The sequence below is a fragment of the Elephantulus edwardii genome, unplaced genomic scaffold (genome assembly GCF_000299155.1).
Source record: "Elephantulus edwardii isolate Elephantulus edwardi_28Jun2011 unplaced genomic scaffold, EleEdw1.0 scaffold00011, whole genome shotgun sequence".
NCBI lineage: Eukaryota > Metazoa > Chordata > Mammalia > Macroscelidea > Macroscelididae > Elephantulus > Elephantulus edwardii.
The window spans coordinates 4,044,289-4,063,713 of NW_006399761.1; the positions used below are offsets into that span (position 1 = coordinate 4,044,289).

General features: G+C 43.6%; 1 protein-coding gene across 1 annotated transcript in view; it reads left to right on the plus strand.

Annotated features, from left to right (window-relative positions):
• ALMS1 (Alstrom syndrome 1) overlaps positions 1 to 19,425 on the plus strand; it is a 147,444-nt gene that overhangs the window by 76,807 nt on the left and 51,212 nt on the right. The window contains exons 11-14 of the mRNA XM_006881006.1: positions 215 to 3,386; positions 7,589 to 7,722; positions 11,625 to 13,285; positions 14,640 to 14,845. Coding sequence (XP_006881068.1) covers positions 215 to 3,386; positions 7,589 to 7,722; positions 11,625 to 13,285; positions 14,640 to 14,845 — 5,173 coding nt within the window. The remainder of the gene's footprint in view (positions 1 to 214; positions 3,387 to 7,588; positions 7,723 to 11,624; positions 13,286 to 14,639; positions 14,846 to 19,425) is intronic.

Consider the following 19,425-nt stretch of genomic DNA (forward strand, 5'->3'; position numbering starts at 1 on the left):
GCCTGGGACGCCAGCCGTGTCCTCTAGTTCCCACCTACAGAGAGAGATGCCTGGTGATGTTTTTTACCAGCAGGTGTCACAGGATAGCCATCTAAATGAAGAGGCTTCAGGTTCATCTGTTCCTGGAATGCCAGTTGCCCAGAAGAGTGGGACATCAATAGCGTCTTCTAGTTCCTATTCCTCAAGAGAGACTCCTGGTGTTTTCCACCAGCAGATGCTGCCTGATACTCCTCTAAGTGAAGAGACTGTGAGAAGTTCATCTGTCCCTGATATATCAGCTGGCCTGATAACAGAGATCCCAACCCTGTCCTCTGGTTCCTACCCAGACAGAGCAGAGCCTGGTGCCTTCTACCGCCAGGAGTCACCAGATAGTAATCTAAGTGAAGAAACGGTGAGGAGTTTACCTGCTGCTGGTGGACCAGCTGACCAGAAGACTGGGCTACCGGCAGTGCCCTCTAGTTCCCACCCACAGAGAGAGAAGCCTGGTGTTTTCTATCAGCAGGTGTTACAAGATGGTCCTCTTACTGAACAGACTCTGGAAAGCTCACCTGCTGACCAGAAAACGGGCATACCAGCCGCACCCTTTAGTAGTTCCTACGCACATGGTGAGAAGCCTGGGGTTTTCTCCCAGCAGGCATTGCCAGATAATCATCTAACTGAAGAGACTCCGAAAGGTCAGGCCGTGCCTGGACAGCCTCACCAGCAGGCTGGAATTCTGACAGAACCCTTCAGTTCCCACTCACCTCTAGAGAAACCTGAGACCTTCTTCCAGCAGGTGTTACCAGATAGTCAGCTAACAGAAGAGTCTCTGAAAGCCTTACTTGTTCCTGGCCCAGCTGACCAGAAGACTGGGATACCAACAGTCACCTCTAGTTTATATTCACAGGGAGAGAAACCAAATATTTTTCACGAACAGGAGTTGCTAGAGAGTCTGACAACTAAAGAATTTCTGAAAAAGTTACCAGTTGACCCTAAGACTGGGATACAAAAAGTGTCCTCTGGTTCCTACTTACAAAGAGAGAAGTCTGGTATTTTCTACCAGCAGCCATTGCCAGACAAGCTTCCAACTGCTGAATCTGTTAAAGTTTTCGCTGTTCCTGGGGCAGCTACTCAGAAGACCGGGATACCATCGATACCCTCTACTTCTCCCTCCCATAAAGAGGAACCCAGGACTCTCCAACGACAAGAGTTGCCAGATGAGCATGTTCCTGAAGAGTCCCTGAACGTTTTAACTGTCCCTGGGTCAGCTGGTCCAAAGACGGCAAGACCAGCAGCGCCCTCTTCCTCCTCACATGCGGAGACACCCAGCACTTTACACCAGCAAGCCCTACCTGACGGTCAGACAACGGAAGAAGCCCTCAGAGAGTCACCTGTTCCTGGGCCAGCTGACCAGAAGACTGGAACACCAACAGGACCCTCTCTCTCCTCCTTACCTGAGGAACAGCCTGCCATATTCTACCAGCAGGAGTTGTCAGACATAGACCTGACTGAAGAAACTCCTAAAGTTTCAGCTGTTACTAGACCAACTGACCGAAAGTCAAGGATACCAGCTGGGCCACCTCCCATCTACTTACAGAGCGTGGGCAAGGAAGGAGTCTTGTCAGGTGGTCAGCTAACTGAAGAATCTGTGAAAAGTTCACCTATTTCTGGACCAGCTGACCAGGAGACCAGGACTCCAACATTACTCCATGCTTATCTCTTACCGGGAGAGAAGCCCAGTACTGTCCACCAACAGAATTTTCCAGATAGGGATCTAACTGAAGAGGCTCTGAAGTTTTCAACTGATCCTGGAGCAGCTGACCAGAAGACTAGATTGCTTCTCACTCCCGAAAGTTCATATGAACACAAACTGAAGGTCACGGGTTCAGTTGGTACTGGCGCAGATGACCAGAAGACTGAGTCACTAGCAGCTCCTGATTCACATACAGAGAAGCCCAGGATTTCCCTTGTGGTTGGACCAGATGAGCAGAAAACGCCATTACTGACAGTTGTCTCGAGCTCCTATTCCCAAACCATAAAGCCCAGGGTTTTCTTTCAGGGGGAGTTGCCAGATAGACATCCCAGTGAAGAGAATCTGAAAATTTTAACCATCCCTGAACCAACTGATCGGAATCCTAGCGCACCAGTACCTCTTCCTAGCTCCTATCCGCAGACGGAGAAGTCTAGTCATTTCTATCCATTGGAATTGTCAGATAAACACCTAACTGATGATACTCCTACGGTTTCAGTTCCTGGACCAGCTGGCCAGAAAATCGTGTTACCTCCGAGTTCTTTTGCATCCAGGGAACAGTCTGATGCTTTCTCTCAACAGGACTTGCCAGGCAGACATGTAACTGAGGGTACCTGGATGGTTTCAGGTGGTTTTGGGCAGAGAGAACCGATCATTGTGTTGCCAATGGTTCCCTCGCGTACTTCCGGGCACAGTGAAAAGGACAAGCCTGTTTCAGACCGTCCCCAAAGGGTAATAGGTCATTTTGATTCCTTTGACTCCAAGGTTGGCTCAAAGATTTTGCCTTTAAAACCTCAGGCTGAGGGTGGAGATCAAACACATAAACCGGAAACCATAGATTTTGGAGGCTTGGGCTGTGAGGAAATTCAAAATAATGACAGTAGTTCCAAAACCCTTAGAGAAATTCAGACACTTTTAATGGAGGCAGAAAATATAGCTCTGAAACGATGCAACGCCTCTGCTCCCCTCATCCCGTTCAAGGATGTCGGTGACGTTTCCTGTGTACAACCCAGGAAAGTTGTTTGCTTTAAAGAACCCGTCGTAGCCGAAGAGTGCAGTGTTGATTTGGGCCAGAAACAGCCACTGGAGAGAAACGTAAGCGACAGGTCTGTGCAGAAGGATGGCAGCACGCAGACAAGCCCAAAGTGCCAGAGAGATGCTGGGAACTGGGAGGTGATAGATTCAGCCACCGTTCAAAGTTCTTTCCAGGAAGCAGAACACAAGGCCCGGGTGGCATTAGAGGAAACCTTTAGGCAGTGTGAAACCACGAAGTTGGTGAGAAGGGCTGAACCTCAAAGGTGTAGTGGGATCCATGGGAGTGAAATTGTCATCCCGGTCATGACCATCCTCCACAGCGATTCCAGCAGTGACACAAGTGATGGGCACGGGTCCTGCTCCTGGACCAGCCTTTTACCAGAGTCTGTGGATTCCCTGTCGGACATGGTCTTCAGCTTTCTTCCAGATGCTGCTTCACCCACACCTAGCGTAGCTGATAGAGAGGAAGAATGTGTGTCGGAGAGTGATGATGGGGACAGCAGCAATGTGGACTCGCTGGCCGCTCACGTGAAAACCCTGTTGGAGTGTGAATCGTCGCTGAACCACGCCAAGCAGATCCTGAGACATGCGGAAGAGGAGGAGTGTCGGGTGCGAGCTCGGGGTAAGAGGGGGTGTTCTCTCTCGCTTGTGAACACCGGGGTTCGTGACAGGCGTCGGGACCACTTTGTGTACTTTGATGTAGAATTGTATAAGTGAGTATGTTTTCTTACTGTAATTCAGAAAAACCCCTTTTGACCAGTAGTGCAGCTGAAGTGCTGTGTTAATAGTGCTTGTCGGAGTTCACGGAGCTCTGGTGGCCTCTTGGATAAGGAGGTTTTTTTGGTGTGTTTTTTTTTTTAAATTTTTTTTTTATTTTAATAGTTTTAATGAACATTTACAGAGATTTTGGATTTCCATTCATTCATTGTTGCACTTTTCTCCCTGCCCAGCCCACCCCCCGCCCCAGTTCGCTCCTCTCTTTGAAAGGTAAAAGAAAAATTCTTTGATATACAGTCCCCTCACACCCCTCCCACCACCCCAAGTACACTCCACTATGCAACCTTTTTTTTTTCCACTATGCAACCTTAATTGTGGATTCTTGTGATAACCATAATACCCTATCATACATCGCTTTTAAATTATTCTTTCCCTCTTCTGTTTCAATGCAGTATACACAATCTGTCCAGTTTTTCTCAGTCTCCCATCCCTGATATCAGTCCCATTTTACAGCAGTGGCACCATGCAGTATTTGTCCTTTTGTGACTGAGATATTTCACTCAACATAATGTCCTCCAGGGTCACCCATTTGTTTGTTTGGTTTTTTATTATTTTTTGTGTGTACCGTCAAATCAGATCTCACTGGTACAGGAGGAGATTGTCCCTCCTTCTCCAGCAGAGCATCTGGAGGATTTGAACCATATACCTCTGGGATTGCAATGCAGCTTCTTGCCACCAGAGCTCCCTTGATAAGGAGTTTTGTTGTCAGTGCAAAGGTATGCTACTTGAATTCACAGGTTCTCTGTGGGAGAAAGATGGGCAGTCTCCTCCTGTGCAGTTTATTGCCTCTGAAAACCTGCTGGAGGATCAGCTATGAGTCAGTTCCAACTCGAAGGTACACAGCTACAGTCTGAGTTTAGGATCTTGGAGTTTTAATGTCTGAAGGAGAGATGTAACTTGGATTTCAAAGTAACTAAAGTCTGCATGTTTCTCTGTGCTGCCTAATGCTGTATTCTTGTGAGGCTGTGAAAAGTCACCAGTGTTCTTTGCTTCAATTTGTTCTGTGTCCTAAAATTACTTACATTTCCCCCTGTCCTTTGTAGTGAAAGGATCTGTGCTGATCTCAGATATTTAAAACATACTAACCAGATACCTTACACTAGAATGTGGGTTCAAAGTATAAAAGAGAATGCATGCTAGCTAGCCCCATTAATCTAAATTGTAAAATTATATTTTAATAAGGGAAAGCAAAAAAAGCTAAAGACAGCCTAAGAAATATATTGGAAAAGAAAAGAAGTTATAAGCAAGTTAGTTCTAGACTTTATTCATATTTTAAAAAAGAAGGCACAGGTTTTATTTATTTTTAACTACTCTTACTGAAACAGCTTCTTGTTGGAACAGGAAGGCCTAGTGTCTCAGGCAGTTCAGATCCTCTCGTGGCTCCATGGGAGAAAGGTAGACAGACATTTTCCTGCGGGTGTGTGCGTTAAAACCTCACCCACCTGGAGGAGGCCACTGTGGGTCGCAGCCAGCCCAGTGGCAGTGAGTGGAATTTGTTGTGATTGTTGTGGTTATTGCTAAGTGCCACTGCCCAGGCTCTGACTCCTCGCAGCCCTCCGTACCACAGAACAAAACCCCGCTCCATCCCACAGCGTTCTCAGCATCTCCTGTGCTTAGTGAGGCTCATGTGCAGTCATAGTGTCAGTGTATCTCAGTGAGGTCCATCTCTCCTTTGATGCCTCTCCGCTGTTCTGAGCATGATGTCTATTTCTTTGCTTTTCCTAATTGTAAACCTCTGAGAGCTGGACAGTGAATAAAGATGACAGAAGAATTGATGCCTTTGAACCGTGGTGTTGGGAAAGAGGACTGAATATCTCATGGACTGCCAAAAGAACAAACGGCTATATCTCAGAGAAGGTGCATCCAGAGTGCTCCATGGAGGCAAAGATGATAAAGCTTCGTCTCATGTACTCCGGGCATGTTGTGAGGAAAGGCTGTTCCTTGGAAAGGGACATCATGCTTGAGAATGTGGAAGGATGACGCAAGAGAGGAAAACACTCAACCAGGTGGATTGACACAGTGACTGCAGCAGTGGGCAAAAATGTGTCAGACTGTGAGGATGTCACAGGATAGGACAGGGTTCAGATCTGGTCACTACGAGTCATATGCAACTCAATGACACTTTACAGCAATCTGATAACATGCCCGAAGTATATTAAAAAAAAAATCCCACCATCTTTGCAAAACAGATTTATTTATACTTTTGGCGGTCCATGTGATACTCAATAATCTTTCCCAATGCCACAGTTCAAAGGCATGAACTCTTCCATCTTCCTTACTCATGGATCAACATTTACATGCAATTGAAGGTACTCATGGCTTGGGGCAAACACACCTCCGTCTTTAAACTCATATCCTTGCTCTGTAGCATTTTGGAGAGATCTTTGACAGGAGATTTTTCCAGTGTCTTTTGATTTCTTGACTGCTCTTTTTATGGGAGTTATTTTGGATCCAGTAAAATGAAATCATTGACAGTGTCTGTCTTTTCTCTATGATGATGTAGCCTCTTATCCCAGTAAGGATTTTTGATTTCTTCATGTTGAGCTGTCATCCATATTAAAGGCTGTACTTTCTGTTCTTCTGCTGTAAGTGCTTCATAATTTCACTTTCTGCAAGCAAAATTGTGTCAGCTTTATAATACAGGTTGTCTATGACACTTCCTCCAATTCTCAGGCCACATTGTTTTTCATATAGTTCAGCTTACAGGTAGGCTGTGTTGATATGGAGAAAGGAGACAAACCTTGACAATTTTCCTGATACTCACCCATGTAGCATTCCCTTGTTCTGTTCAGCCAGCTACCTTTTGGTCTATGTATACATTTTGCATGTGCACAATTAAGCTTTCTAGGATCCTAATTCTAATAATTCTCTCTGTAATTTGCTATGATCCATACAGTCAAATGCCTTTGCATAGTCAGTAATACAGAAGTTAATCTCTTTCAGGTATTCTCTGATTTCAGTGAGGATTTACCTGACATCAACTCTGATATCCCTAATGCCATGATCTCTTTTGAATCCAGCTTGAATTTCTGCGGTTACCTGTCCATTTTTTTTTCATTAATTCTTTTTAAATAATCAAGAATTTGCTTGCATGTCGTATTAGTATTATTTGGTAATTTCCACTTTCTCTTGGATGAACTTTTTTGAAATGGGAACAAAAATAGGTCTGTTCAGTTGGCCAGTTTTCTTGACACACACCAGTGAGCATGTCCAAGGCAGCTGTGCAAGGCTGAAACACCTCAATTGATAATACACTTTTAATTTCTGGAGGCTTGTTTTTGCTCACGCCCTTAGTGCAGCTTGGATTTCCTTTTTCAGTACCGTTGGTTCTTGATCATACGGTTCCTCCTAAATGGATCAGTATGGATCAGATTCTTTTTGGTACGGTGACCCTGTCTATGCTTTCCGTAACTTTTATACTTGCTGCATTGTTGAATATTTTGCCAATTTAATTCTTCAGCATTGCAGTTCGAGGCTTGACTTTGTTCTTCCAGTTTTGAGAAATGCTGAGCTTCTCCTCTCTCTTTGTTTTGCTTTGCCTGGTGCTTTCAAGCTGCCCTTTGAGATTTCTGGTTCCCTTATCTCATTATTTCTTCTTTTCATTTTAGTTTTTCTCCACTCAGTAACAAGTTTTAGGATGTCTTCTAATACTTGTTTCGGCTTTTTCTTGACTGTCGTCTGATGCTCTTTTGCTTTTCTTCATGGCTGAGGTCCTTGATGTTACCAGGGTAGTGACTGAGTGTTAAGTTTTTGTGGGTTTTTTTTTGGTAGTGTTAACTTGATTGGATATTATATGTAAAGTGATCTCTTTGAAGAAACTTACAGAATATGTTGAGTTGTGTATTTTAAAAATCAGACTTGTCAGAATATGGTCTCTCTCTCAACAGCTTATAATAGTCTTATCATGTAATCATGAGCAGATAACTTTTTGCTAAGGCTGTGTCATCATTATGTGACTTATAATAATGGGCTGTGCACTTAACGGTTACTCTCAGATGTCCGCCTTTACATTTTCTTATTTCAGATGTGTTTATGCTTCCTTTCCAGCCTGGAACCTGAAGTTTAATCTGACTCACGGATGCGGACGCTCCATTTCAGAATTAAATGACGATGACAGGAGAAAAGTGGAAGAGATCAAAGCCAAGTTATTTAGTCATGAAAAAACAGTGGACATGTCCCAGGTATGAGCGAAACATGGAAATTCATGGGAAAGTGTCAAGAAGAGGGTCATGGGGTTTGGCTCTCCCACTCCTGGTACTGATGGCTCCAGCTGAGCCTTAATTTGTCCAAAATGAAGATTTAAGGTTCTGTTACATTTGCTTCATCTTACATTAATTTGTTGGTGCTGCTGCTGTTAGGTGTCATCAAGTTGAGTACAACCCTGTGAAAAAAAAAGAACTGAACCCCCTATCCTGTCCTGGGCAGCCTCATCTCTGACATCCCTGAGCCTGTTGCTGCATTCACTATGTCAAGCAGTATCGCTGGGAATCTTCCTCTGTTTCTGACCCTGTACCTTTCCAAGCATGATGTCCTATTTCAAGGGACAGCCCCTCCTAACAGCATGCCCAGGGTATGTAAGATGAAGCTTCACTAACCAGACCTCTGTGGAGGACCTTCCCCAAGACATTCTTGTTTGTTCTTCTGGCTGCCCATGGGATATTCAGTATTCTTCTTTAACACCACAGCTCAGGCATCCGTTCTTCTTTTGTCCTCCTTATTCATTGTCTGGTTCTCAGATGCAAAGTGTGATTGGGAAGTCAGTGGCTTGAACACACGTACCATAGTCTTTAAACTGACATCATTGCTGCTCAGTGTTTTGGAGAAGTCCCTGACAGCAGCCTTTCCCAATGCTGTATGTCTCCTGTTCTTCTGACTGCTGGTACCAAGGGTGTTGAATGTGGGTCCAAATTCATTACTTGAAGAAAATTTATATTAGAACAATCAAGAATTAATTTACTTGTTGATATTTTAGAACAGAGCACTAAATGTCAACTGTATAAAAATGGCTTTTTTTGGTAATAGTACTTATTTCTTCTTATTTTTAACCATTTCATGCATAAGAAGAACTTTTCTGAAATGTATTTGGAAGAGTACAAGAACTAGAATGTAGCCTTTGGGTTCTCTTCCCAGTCCCACCTCTTGTCTATCCTAACCTGTCATGAGATGCCTGCCTTTTCAGCATGATTTTGAACTTCATATAGATGGGATCACAATGGTAAATATTCCTATAGGGATTTTTATTTACACATTATCTTTTTTTTCCAAATAATTATTTTTTATTTTATTATTTTTTTGTGTGTGTATGGTCAAATCAGATCTGATGGTACAGGAGGAGATTGCCCCTCCTTCTCAAGCAGAGAATCTGGTGGACTCGAACCGTGTACTTTTGGGATTGCAGCACAGCCTCCCGCCACCAGGCAACCATAATCTTTGCTTTTGAGATTCACCAAGGCAGTTTGGGCTGGGGTTTTATTCCCTGGATATATGGTATTCTTTTGCATGAAGATTTATCACAATTTATCCATTCTTCCCTAAATGATGTTGTTGTTGTGTATCCTAGAGTCAGAACCAATTCATAGCTGACCCTCCGGCAGGTTTTCAGAGGCATTTAATCACACAAGAAAGAAGATTGCCCATCCTCCTCCACTGGAGCAGCTGGTGGGTTAGAAATGCCTTTGGGATTGCAGCGCAGCTTCTTGCCACTAGGACATTTGAATTAACTTTTTTTTTGGTAGGATGAATGTAATAATTGATAACAATAAACATTTTATACTGTTGTGATATGATTACTTGCCATAGTGTCTACACAATGCTTGTTGTGATTGTTGTTATGTGCTGTCAAATCGCCTGCAACTCATAGCAACCCTGTGTACAACAGCTCTGAACCGTGCTCTCTCCTGAGCCAACTTTATTGTCTCTGACACACCTACCCCCATGATTTTTATTTAGTAATCAATCCATCTCATCGAGGGTCTTCCTCCCTTGTGCTGCCCCTCCACCCTCCCAAGCATAATATACCTTTCCAAGGACTGGGCCCTTCTTGTAAAAATATGTCAGATGGAGCTTCATAAAATGCTTACCAGTAACTGGAAGAAATTATTAATTCTGTAAGCATTGACATGGACTGATTCATACCAAGTTTCATCATTGAACTTCTCTGCCTGAGCTTAACTATTTGGCTTATCTCAAGTTTAGAGACATCTTTTTAAAGTTTAAATATGTAAAGTATACAATTACAAACATGTATATGTTTGCAAACAACAGAATTAACCGATTTCCCAGTGATCCTTATTTTCTAGTTTTATTTTCTTGTTTGTGATTTTGTTTCTAGGCTCCTTAGTAACCACATTGCTTTTGCTTGGGTAGATTTCTGGTTTGTCTGTGTTCCCGTAAACTATGGTGTGCTCAGTTATTACTGAGTGTGCCGTCCCCCAAGTATGAAGAAGTATCTGGTAGTTTACTGTTAATGAATTCCTAAGATCTCTAATGATAAAACATTCTTTACTCATTTTATTGTAATTTGAGTGCAAGTTTTCACAGCAAATTAGTTTTGTCTTCCACTGTTCATAGGTATTTTGTCTTCTAGTACTAATTATAATACAGTTTGTATTCATGCACTTCTCACTTCCTCCCATGATTCTCATATCCATTAATCCTACCTCTTCTGTCTTTAGGGCTTTATCCTTGGGCAAATGCTCTTCTCTTGACCTGCATATGATCAATTATTCTAAGGAGTGAGTGCCTCCCTGGTGTTAACTGATCCTCTCAGAGGCCTGTTGTTGGGCTGAAAACTGAACCACAGAGAAGGCGTCATGACAGTTTCTGTTAGACCAGAAAGCCTGGCTGGTTTTATATTTTCCTCCAATCAGTACTTCTGTTGGATCCCTTTCCAAGTAGTCAGTGGTGGTAGCCAGGCTTCATCACTTTCTGGTCTCAAGATTGTGGACGTTGACGTTCACATGATCTTTCAGTCTAACTGTTTCTATGCATCTTTGCTTTTCTTACTTCTTTGTTCCAGACAAGGAGTGACCAGTAATTGCATTTCTGATGCCTGCTCACAAACTTGTAAGACCTTCGTAGCTGCTTGCCAAAATAGGATGTAGAACATAATCTTTTTAACTTTGTTAACACAGATTAACCTTGACGCCTCCCACGACTGGTCCTTTTTAAAGCCATAGAGCAGCATCCCATTCCCTCGGAATGTTTGATTATCATTAAGAAATTTATGTAGCTTTGCCCCCTGTTGGCTCTGCTATTTGCATATGTTGTTGTTGTTATGGGCTGTTGAGTCGTAACTCACAGCGACCCCATGCCCAGCAGCTCTGAATCATGCTCTATCTTGTGCCAACTTTATTTTGTCTGACACAGCTATCCCTATTACTCCAATCACTGAGTCACTATCTCATCAAGAGTCTTCTTCCTCCCTTGCACTGTCCGTCCACTCTCCCAAGCATGACATCCCTCTCCAACGACTGGTCCCTCCTTGCAACACTCCCACAGTGTGTCAGACAGGGCTTCAGAATCTTTGCCTCAAAGGAGCAGCCTGGTCTCACCCTCCCTAGGACGGACCTGTTTGTTCTCCTAGCAGTCCATGGTAGTATATTCAGTACTCTGCTTCAACGCCACAGCTCAAAGGCATCAGTTCTCCTGTCATCCCTAGTTATTGTCCAGCTTTCTGACGCGTAGCAAGTAGTTGCGAAGACTCTGGCCTGGATCAGGTGCACCTGACTGACATAGCTGTGTCCTTCCATTTTTGCTCATATCCCATTGGCTGGTCACGTGGTCACATCTGTTGTGAAGCATACTGGAAATGTCTCCCTTTTGGTGGCCGGCAAAGGACAGAACGAGGGGCCTTTATTAGGAAAAAAGGGCAAATGAGTCCTAGGGACCAAAACCAGATTTGCTGTGCTTACTTCGGTGAACGTTTTGAGATCTGTATCATTCTACAGTTAGTTGTTTCTTGCTGTTTTATTATGAAAGAACAGTACAGCTTGAGCTTCATGGCCAAATATTGGCCAGAATGGAAAACTGGTGTTTACCTATTAGGAATGATTTCATCTAGGGATCTGTTTTTGTTTTCTAGGGTTTGCAGAGTCCACAGGGAATAGAATGCAGACCAGAAGCAGTGTGTAGCCACATCATTATTGAGAGCCATGAGAAAGGATGCGTCAGGACGCTGATGACCCAGCAAAACCAACTCGATGGTCATCCTTGTGTCTGCAGATTGGACAAGCCGGAAGTTGTGCTCCGGGGCCAGCAGAGCTCACCGCCCTGGAGAGATGTGCCCTGTGACCCCTCTAGGTCTCTCGACCAGAGCCACCCCCATTTCCGAGTTTGGAACTCCTTGCAGTTACGAAGTCATTCCCCGCTGCAAAACTTCACCGCCAGTAACTTTAAAATTAGCAAGGATCCGCAGGTGCCCTTCCGTGGAAAGGTGGACCCTTGGTTGTCAGAGACAGTGGAGACTGTCTGTGCATCACCTGAGGGAATTGACCTTCATTCTCAACCAAGGCTGCCCCCAGAACCCATGAAAAAGTTCACCACTTCCATCACCTTCTCATCTCACCGACACACGAAATGTGTTTCCGATTCCTCTGTCTTTAAGGTTGGTGTTACCGAAGGTGGGACCACAGCGTCGGTGGGAGTGTTCAAGTCTCATTTCACTGAAGAGCACCATCCTCATAGAGCTCAAAACCAGAGAACCTCTTCCCCGTCAGCATTTAAAATGTGTAGCCATTCACCTGGTGAAAACCTGGCTGTTCTAGCAGAGACTTGGCAGAACCAAAAGTTTCCTATTGGCTGTGAGCGCTCCCACCAGGAAGTAGCGGACTGCAGAGCGGATCATCGTGATGCCAGCCACAGTGCTCATTTCTCTAGCATGACGAGGCTGCGTTCCCCACGAGGAGCCAAAGAGAAGCCTGCGGCCCTGCCTCGAGACATCCCCTCACTCATCTTTCTCGAACAGCGTGAGCTCTTGGAACAAAGCAAAGCCCTGTGTGCCGATTACCGCACGAGGAAGCCCTCTTCCCCCCTGCCTCAGCATCAAGACCATCTTGCTCCATGTCTGGCTTCTCCTGTTTTCTTGGAGCAGCGAGAGCTCTTAGAACAAAGCAAAGCTTCAAATACAGATCAGCAGCTAAGAGAGGACCCTTCTTCCATTCCTCACGGCCAGGACTGTGTAACTGTAGACCTCCCCTCAGACATTTTCCTTGAACAACGAAAGCTCTTTGAGCAAAGCCAAGCTGCATACGTAGATACCCACTATTCCTCCTTTCCTCAAGATCAGGAATGTATAGCAGAGAAGGATCATCAACTTAAGCCTCTGCCACACGTTTCTGACACCTTAAACATTGATGACAAGTTGAGTAAAATGGTCTCCCAGGCAGTCCCCAGACCCTGCTCTCCGCCTTCAAATAGAAAAGCTGTCTCCTGTGTCCGTATAACTCTTTCTCCCAAGGCTCCTTGCAAGGTAGATAGTGGAACTTTAGATAAGAGCTGCACTTCACTGGATCCTATTTCTTCATCGAGGACTGGAGAGTATGATTCCGAACTACAAACTGCTACTTCAAGATCATCAGATCCGACCTCAGAGCCTAAATCCTCACTTGACTATCAGGCCTTCCATTTTCCAGGTGAAGGTGGTAAGGACTTGAAGGTCCTACCTCAGCACAGGCAGACCCAAGTGAGCAAGTCAGATCTGGAAGGGTCTCTCCATCCCACGGGGACGCCAGTGTCTGCTGACAGGTGAGTCTCTTTGTAATAAGCTGCTGGCGCTTGTGAGAAAGGGTTTAAAATACTGTTAGGTAGATAGGTGTTCTTGGGGGAAGACAGAATGATTAGGGTTGATTTTATCTTACTAATCTGCTGCAAGTCATTCAGGAAATGAGTATCTAAGAGAACAGGCAAACATAATGTAAACTTTCCAAGGGATTTTGACAAAACTTGCAAAGATGCCATTGAATGCCAAAGATGCAGCAGCCCAAAGCTGATTCTTCTGAGTTAAGGGTCAGGTTGACTTGTCCCCATCTTTTCACCAATCCTGTCATTTTTGTCACAGCACACTCTACTTCTCCACAAGGTTCTAGCACTCTCTGCAGTACTCACAGAGATCTCACAGAAATACTCGTGACTGTGGTGTCTCCTAATTTCTCCAGAAGTGCTGTACTCAAGTTTCCTATCACTGTGGAATCATTTCTTTCTCTCTTCACCTCTGTTAAAGTTTGATGTTTATGTCTTGTGACTCTGTCATTGGATGCATAGATATTAATTATATCTTCTTGTTCAGTTGACCCATTGAACGCTATATAATGCCCTTCCTTGTCCTGGCTTTTGTCTTGAAGACTATTCTATCAGAAATTGACATTGTTATTCTTGTGCTTTTGATTCCTGTCTGCTTGATAGGTTTTGTCCACCGTTTTTTTGTTCTGTTTTTGCCCTTGTGTCAAAAGTCTGTTTCCTATAGACAGCATATAAATGGGCCATGTTTTCTTATCCATTCTGCTACCCTTGTTTTCTTGACTGGTGGTAAGTTCCTGCTGCAGTGAATATCTAAACAGCAGAGGAAGTACCTTCATGAAAGGTTCTGGTTTTGGTCTCTTCATTTGTTTAAACCCAGAGAATGCACCAACAAGCAATACACAACTCAGTAGACAATGTGTTGTCACATGCTGCTAATTCACACCCAGGTATGGACAGCAGAGACCCAGTGTGGGGGGTATCAGCCTCACAAAGGGTAAGCCAGAGATACTTACAGTCTCTGGTCAACAGGAAATATTACTTGATCCAGCAGCTATGTGATACTTAGGCCTGTCTTTCGTCCAGCCTCAGGGCCTACTCGCCAGCCAGCTCTCTTCTTTCTTCTGTTACCTGTTGGCACTGACTGCAGAGGTAAAGAGGAGGGGTGATTTATCCCCTCAGGCTTTCAGGCCTGAGGAAAAGCTTTCACTTAGTACCTTAGCTTTTGAGGTTGATACAACTTCTCAAAATATTTCTCATAACTCTTTCAGTATTCCTTGAAGCTACTTTGGGGAAGAGATTTTGCTCTTTGATAGGCAAGGGATGTACTAACCTGCTTTGTCTTAATCTCTTAACCCTGCAGACCACATTCCATTCAGAAAGTGTCCTCAGACGCAGTCACTCAGATCACAACAGAAAGTTCGGAAAAGACCTTGTTTACGTCCGAGATTTTTATTAATGCCAAGGATCGCAGTAATAAAATTCCAGGGTCCTATCCGCATTGGCCATTCAAAACTCCTGACATACATCCTTCAGTCCAGCAGAAGATGACTACTCGTGGTACACAAGGTAAGAAAATACCATGACATTTATTTCGGCTTTCATTTGTGCCTGCATCAGGACGCTGTGGGCTGTCTGTGACCAGTACTTCTAACCCATGAGCTGCTCCTTGACAGAAAGGTGTACAGGTTTGTACAGCTGAGGAAATTGAGGGTCTGTGGAGTTGGAATGAGTGGTCCTCCGACAGGGATATGCAGCCGAGGAAATCTGGTCAAGGGTCTCTGGAGTTGGAATGAAGGGATATGCAGCCGAGGAAATCTGGTCAAGGGTCTCTGGAGTTGGAATGAATGGCAGCTGATAGGTTGGGTTTTGGTTTTGGTGTCTTTCTAGGGAGAACACAAATTGTTCTTGCTTGAAACATTGTTAATCTAAACATTATGGTTGTTAAATACCGTTGAGCATGGTTCTGAACTCTGCCCTGTCCACACCGTCCTCATCTTCTCTGACACCCTTGAGCCATTGCTGCAGTCGCTCTGTCCGTCCACCTCCCTGAGAGGCTGTTTTTCTCTTACTCTCTACCACCTTTCTAAGCACAATGTCCTTTTCCAAGGATGGCCTCGCCTCACATCATCCCCTAAATATGTGAGATAAAGCCTCTTCATCTTTTGTCTCTAAGGAGCACTTGTACAAGACGTATTTGTTTTTTTGTCAGTGTTTGGAATATTCACTACTCTTCTCCAACACTACAGCTCAAAGGCATTGACTCTTCTTCATTCTTCCTGATTCATTGTCCAACTTCTAGAAGCGTAACAAGTACTTGATAATACCATAGCTAGAATCGATTGCACCTTCATCTTTAAACTCACATCATTTCACCCTAATATCTTGAAGAGATCTTTGACAACAGATTTATCCAATATAATACGTCTTTGGATTTCTTGACTGCTGGATCTAACGGTATTGATTGTGGGTCCAAGAATTTGTTTTCTTTTTTCTTTTTTTTTATTTTCATTCTTGCGCATTTACTTCCCCCTCCTTTCCTCTCCATCCCCCAGCCCACCATGCAGTGCATCCCTTGTTTGAGGTTGTTGTCCTACATAATGCCTAATCATTTATTCCTTAAGATCAGTTCTTCCCCTCCTGTGCACCAAAGAGTGTTCATGATCTATCCACTCTTTTCCCATTCTCTCCCCAGCTCCCCCATGTCTTCTTATTTTGTAACAGTCGTGTTCTTCAGTATTTGTCCTTTTGTGACAGAGATATTTCACTCAGCATAATGTTGTCAAGGATCCCCCATGTTGTGTAATGTTTTACAAGTTCATTGTTTTGCAGTGCTTCTTAATATTCCATTGTGTGAATATATCATAGGATTTCTGTCCATTCATTTGTTGATGGGGGATCCAAGCAATTTTAAATCACTGACACTTCAACCTTTTCTACTTTTATCATGATGTTGTCTTTTGGCCCAATGGTGAAGATTTTTGTCTTGCTGTTAAGATGCAATCCATATGGAATTCTCTGATCTTCTGCAAGAAGCATTTCAAGTCCTCTTCACTTTCAACAAGCAAGGTTGTGTCATGATTGCTATGAAGTGTAATATCTGTTCTCTTTTTACCTTAATTATGTTTTAGTGTTGGATGTGATATATTATGTTTATAACAGTGTTAATAACATGTGTGAACTTGTATTTCTTGTGGATAGCGTATCGTTTCATCCACAATACTTGTGATAATAATATATAGGGACATACACAATAAACTGTAGAAGTTTGCTTTTCAAGGGGCAGGTAAATGAATGTCAGCTTACAGTAATGTAATAAATAGGTAAAAAATAGAGAGTTGTACACACACACACACACACTCTTCTCAACTTCTGATTTCTAAAACAACCCTAGGGAACCAGGTTGTCCCTGGCTACTCTGTGTTTACAACTTGGGATCCGCAGCTCTCTGGGAAGCACCTATCCCGGTCATGTCAGTGGAGCACAGCTGAGCCTAGAGGTAGTCTTTCCTAAGAGCAGTTTTTTGGTTTTTTTTGTGTTTTATTTAATTTTGTGTGTGTGTGTACCAGCCAAATCGAATCTGTTACAGGAGGAGATTGCCCCTCCTTCCCCAGCAAATCATCTGGTAGATTCAAACCACGTACCTCTGGGATTGCAGTACAGCCTCTTGACACTAGGCCACCTTTAAGAGAGGTTTCTAAGAGCTGCTTTTCACTCCTAGGAATGTAATAACACCTGTTTTTCTAGGAAGAGAGAGATATATCAGTGAATAGCTAGCAGTCACTAAAGTCTGTGTTTGGAATGTTAGATTCTATCATATCAGTGCTGTCTTTCAGGGCTTTTACAATAGAATGTACATGTACACACACAAAGATCTAATACAGTATATACTTAGTTGGTAGGAGATACAAAGGTGGTTTTACCAGGATGAGACATAACCCCTTGCACTCCAGGTGCTGACCCCTGCGATTTTCTCAGATGGGAAACTCAACAGCATAATTTGTGGTAGTGAAGTATGCATTTGTACTTACCCCTGTTTAAAAAAAAAGTAAAATACACTTTTTATACTTATGCAAAACACACATGTATTGCAGGTGTCAATGGGATATGTCTAAGTGCTGGTGGGGAAGCTTATTTCAGGTCTTAAAGCATATTGAGGTTAATCTAAACAAGTGCATTTAGAGCTAAAGATGGGATAGTTCTGTTTTTTAGGCATTTTTATTGTAAATATAAAAAGCATATAAAACAATGCCTACACTTAACTAAATGATCACAAACACTTTGATTACCACAGAGAACACCTGACAGTATTATTGTTACAAGGCTAACCTAATGCTATGTTAACAGATGTGTGACTTCTGCGCACATCACAGGACCCTGGTCGTGTAGACTTTACCCACAGTTAACGGGGCAGATGACAGTCATTGAAAGGGTTAGTGTCGTCTGGCTTACTAACAAAAAGAATGGCAGCGTCGGCTACAGCAGTGGGCTTAAGCACACAGAGATAGAGGGCATGATGTAGGACTGGCCTCGGGATTTGTACCACCCGGGACTCCATATACTGCTTTCTAAATACTTTTCACAAGTTCTGCTTCTCTGGAAAACCCCGACTAATACAGTATAGCAGTGACAGGATTTAGTGTTGAGTCTGAAAGTTGCAGAAAAGTGAATAGTACCAACTCTCTTGTCAGAAACTAAAAAAGCACACTGTCAACCCCTGCGTCTTTGGAACGCCACAGGAAAGAGAAGAGTTATCCCTCCCCCAGAGACAGTGGGGTTTCTAATACTAAATCTTTAAGGACACAGTGTCCTCACTGGTGACTCAAAGGTGCCTTGGGAAAAAGCCTCGTGATATACCTCTAAAACTCAGTTTCTGAAACTCGGTGGGGTCAGCAGCTGGTTTGAGTTTTACACATGTGACTATGACATGTTGGAGAGGAGTAGGTGGGGAGGTGACACCATAGCATCCTGTCCCGTATATTACTGTAGTGGCACAGAGTGTAACAAGCTCAGTCAGCTTGGGAAGAGTTTCTGAGAAGCCTGTGTTTGGATTTCCCAGGGCATACCGTCTGTGTATAGGGTGTACAGGTACAATGTGGGGTTCAGGGTATAACTCAGCCACAGTACTCTAGCTTCAGAAAAAGGCCCTCTCCAGTGCGTGCCAGGGCAGGGTTTAGCAGATCACTCTCATTTTTCTTCTTTCCCTGCTTAGGATACTCGAGACATGTGGTTAGAACAGTGAATCTTCGAGGCCTCAGCCTTTTGTACTGTTGCCTTCACTCTGAAGGGTGTACCACATTTGAAATCAGAGTACTGGCTCGTAATGAGGAATTGATTGCGTACTGATGGAGCTGTCCAGGTTGATAACTTAATTCATTGTGGCTTAAAGTTTGTTTGCCATGAAGTTAAAAAGGACTTGATGCTACTCAGAAACCATCAGATCCTGCCTAGGATATTCTGATTTTTATAAACTAGACATGCACAGCTAGGAATACATCTAGAAGTAGTGACAGAAAATGACAGTAAACCATAAACTGCACATCTAAACTGAAGGCACTGGGAAGGTTTATCTAGAAGAAGTAATGAAAAGGACAATTTTCAAAATTGTATTCATTTAAGTAGTACAGTACCATAAAATACTTAAGAATAACCCAAACGAGAATCTGGTATCACCTGCCTTAGTAACCATGTGGATCTCGGTGGCCCGGTCCACAGCTGAGCATGGGGTTGACATACCTGGCCACCCTTGTGGATTTTTGAGCACAGGGTCCCAGTGGCTTGGAGAGGATTCACAGCAGCTCACAACAGCAGCAGCCTATGACAGAAATGCACATTTTTATCTAGAGTGGAAAAGGCAAGAACGCTTTGTGAGGAGGTTGACATTAAGAGAACGGTGTGTTCCTAGATGGGAGAATGGAACATTGTAGATTTGTTGTCCCCGTGTTGATTTAAACCTGACAGCATAATTGTGCTCAGTATTCTAATGAAAGCATTCTTCTGCACTTGTGTACTTGATCTTAAGTTCACGAGGAAAAATAGCATGAGTGAAAATGAACTCTCACTGACTCTGAGTTGCACAAGATGAGTTCATCTGGCTTTCTCCCACAGAGCACCTCATGGATTCAGACTGCCTGAATTGGGGTGGCAGC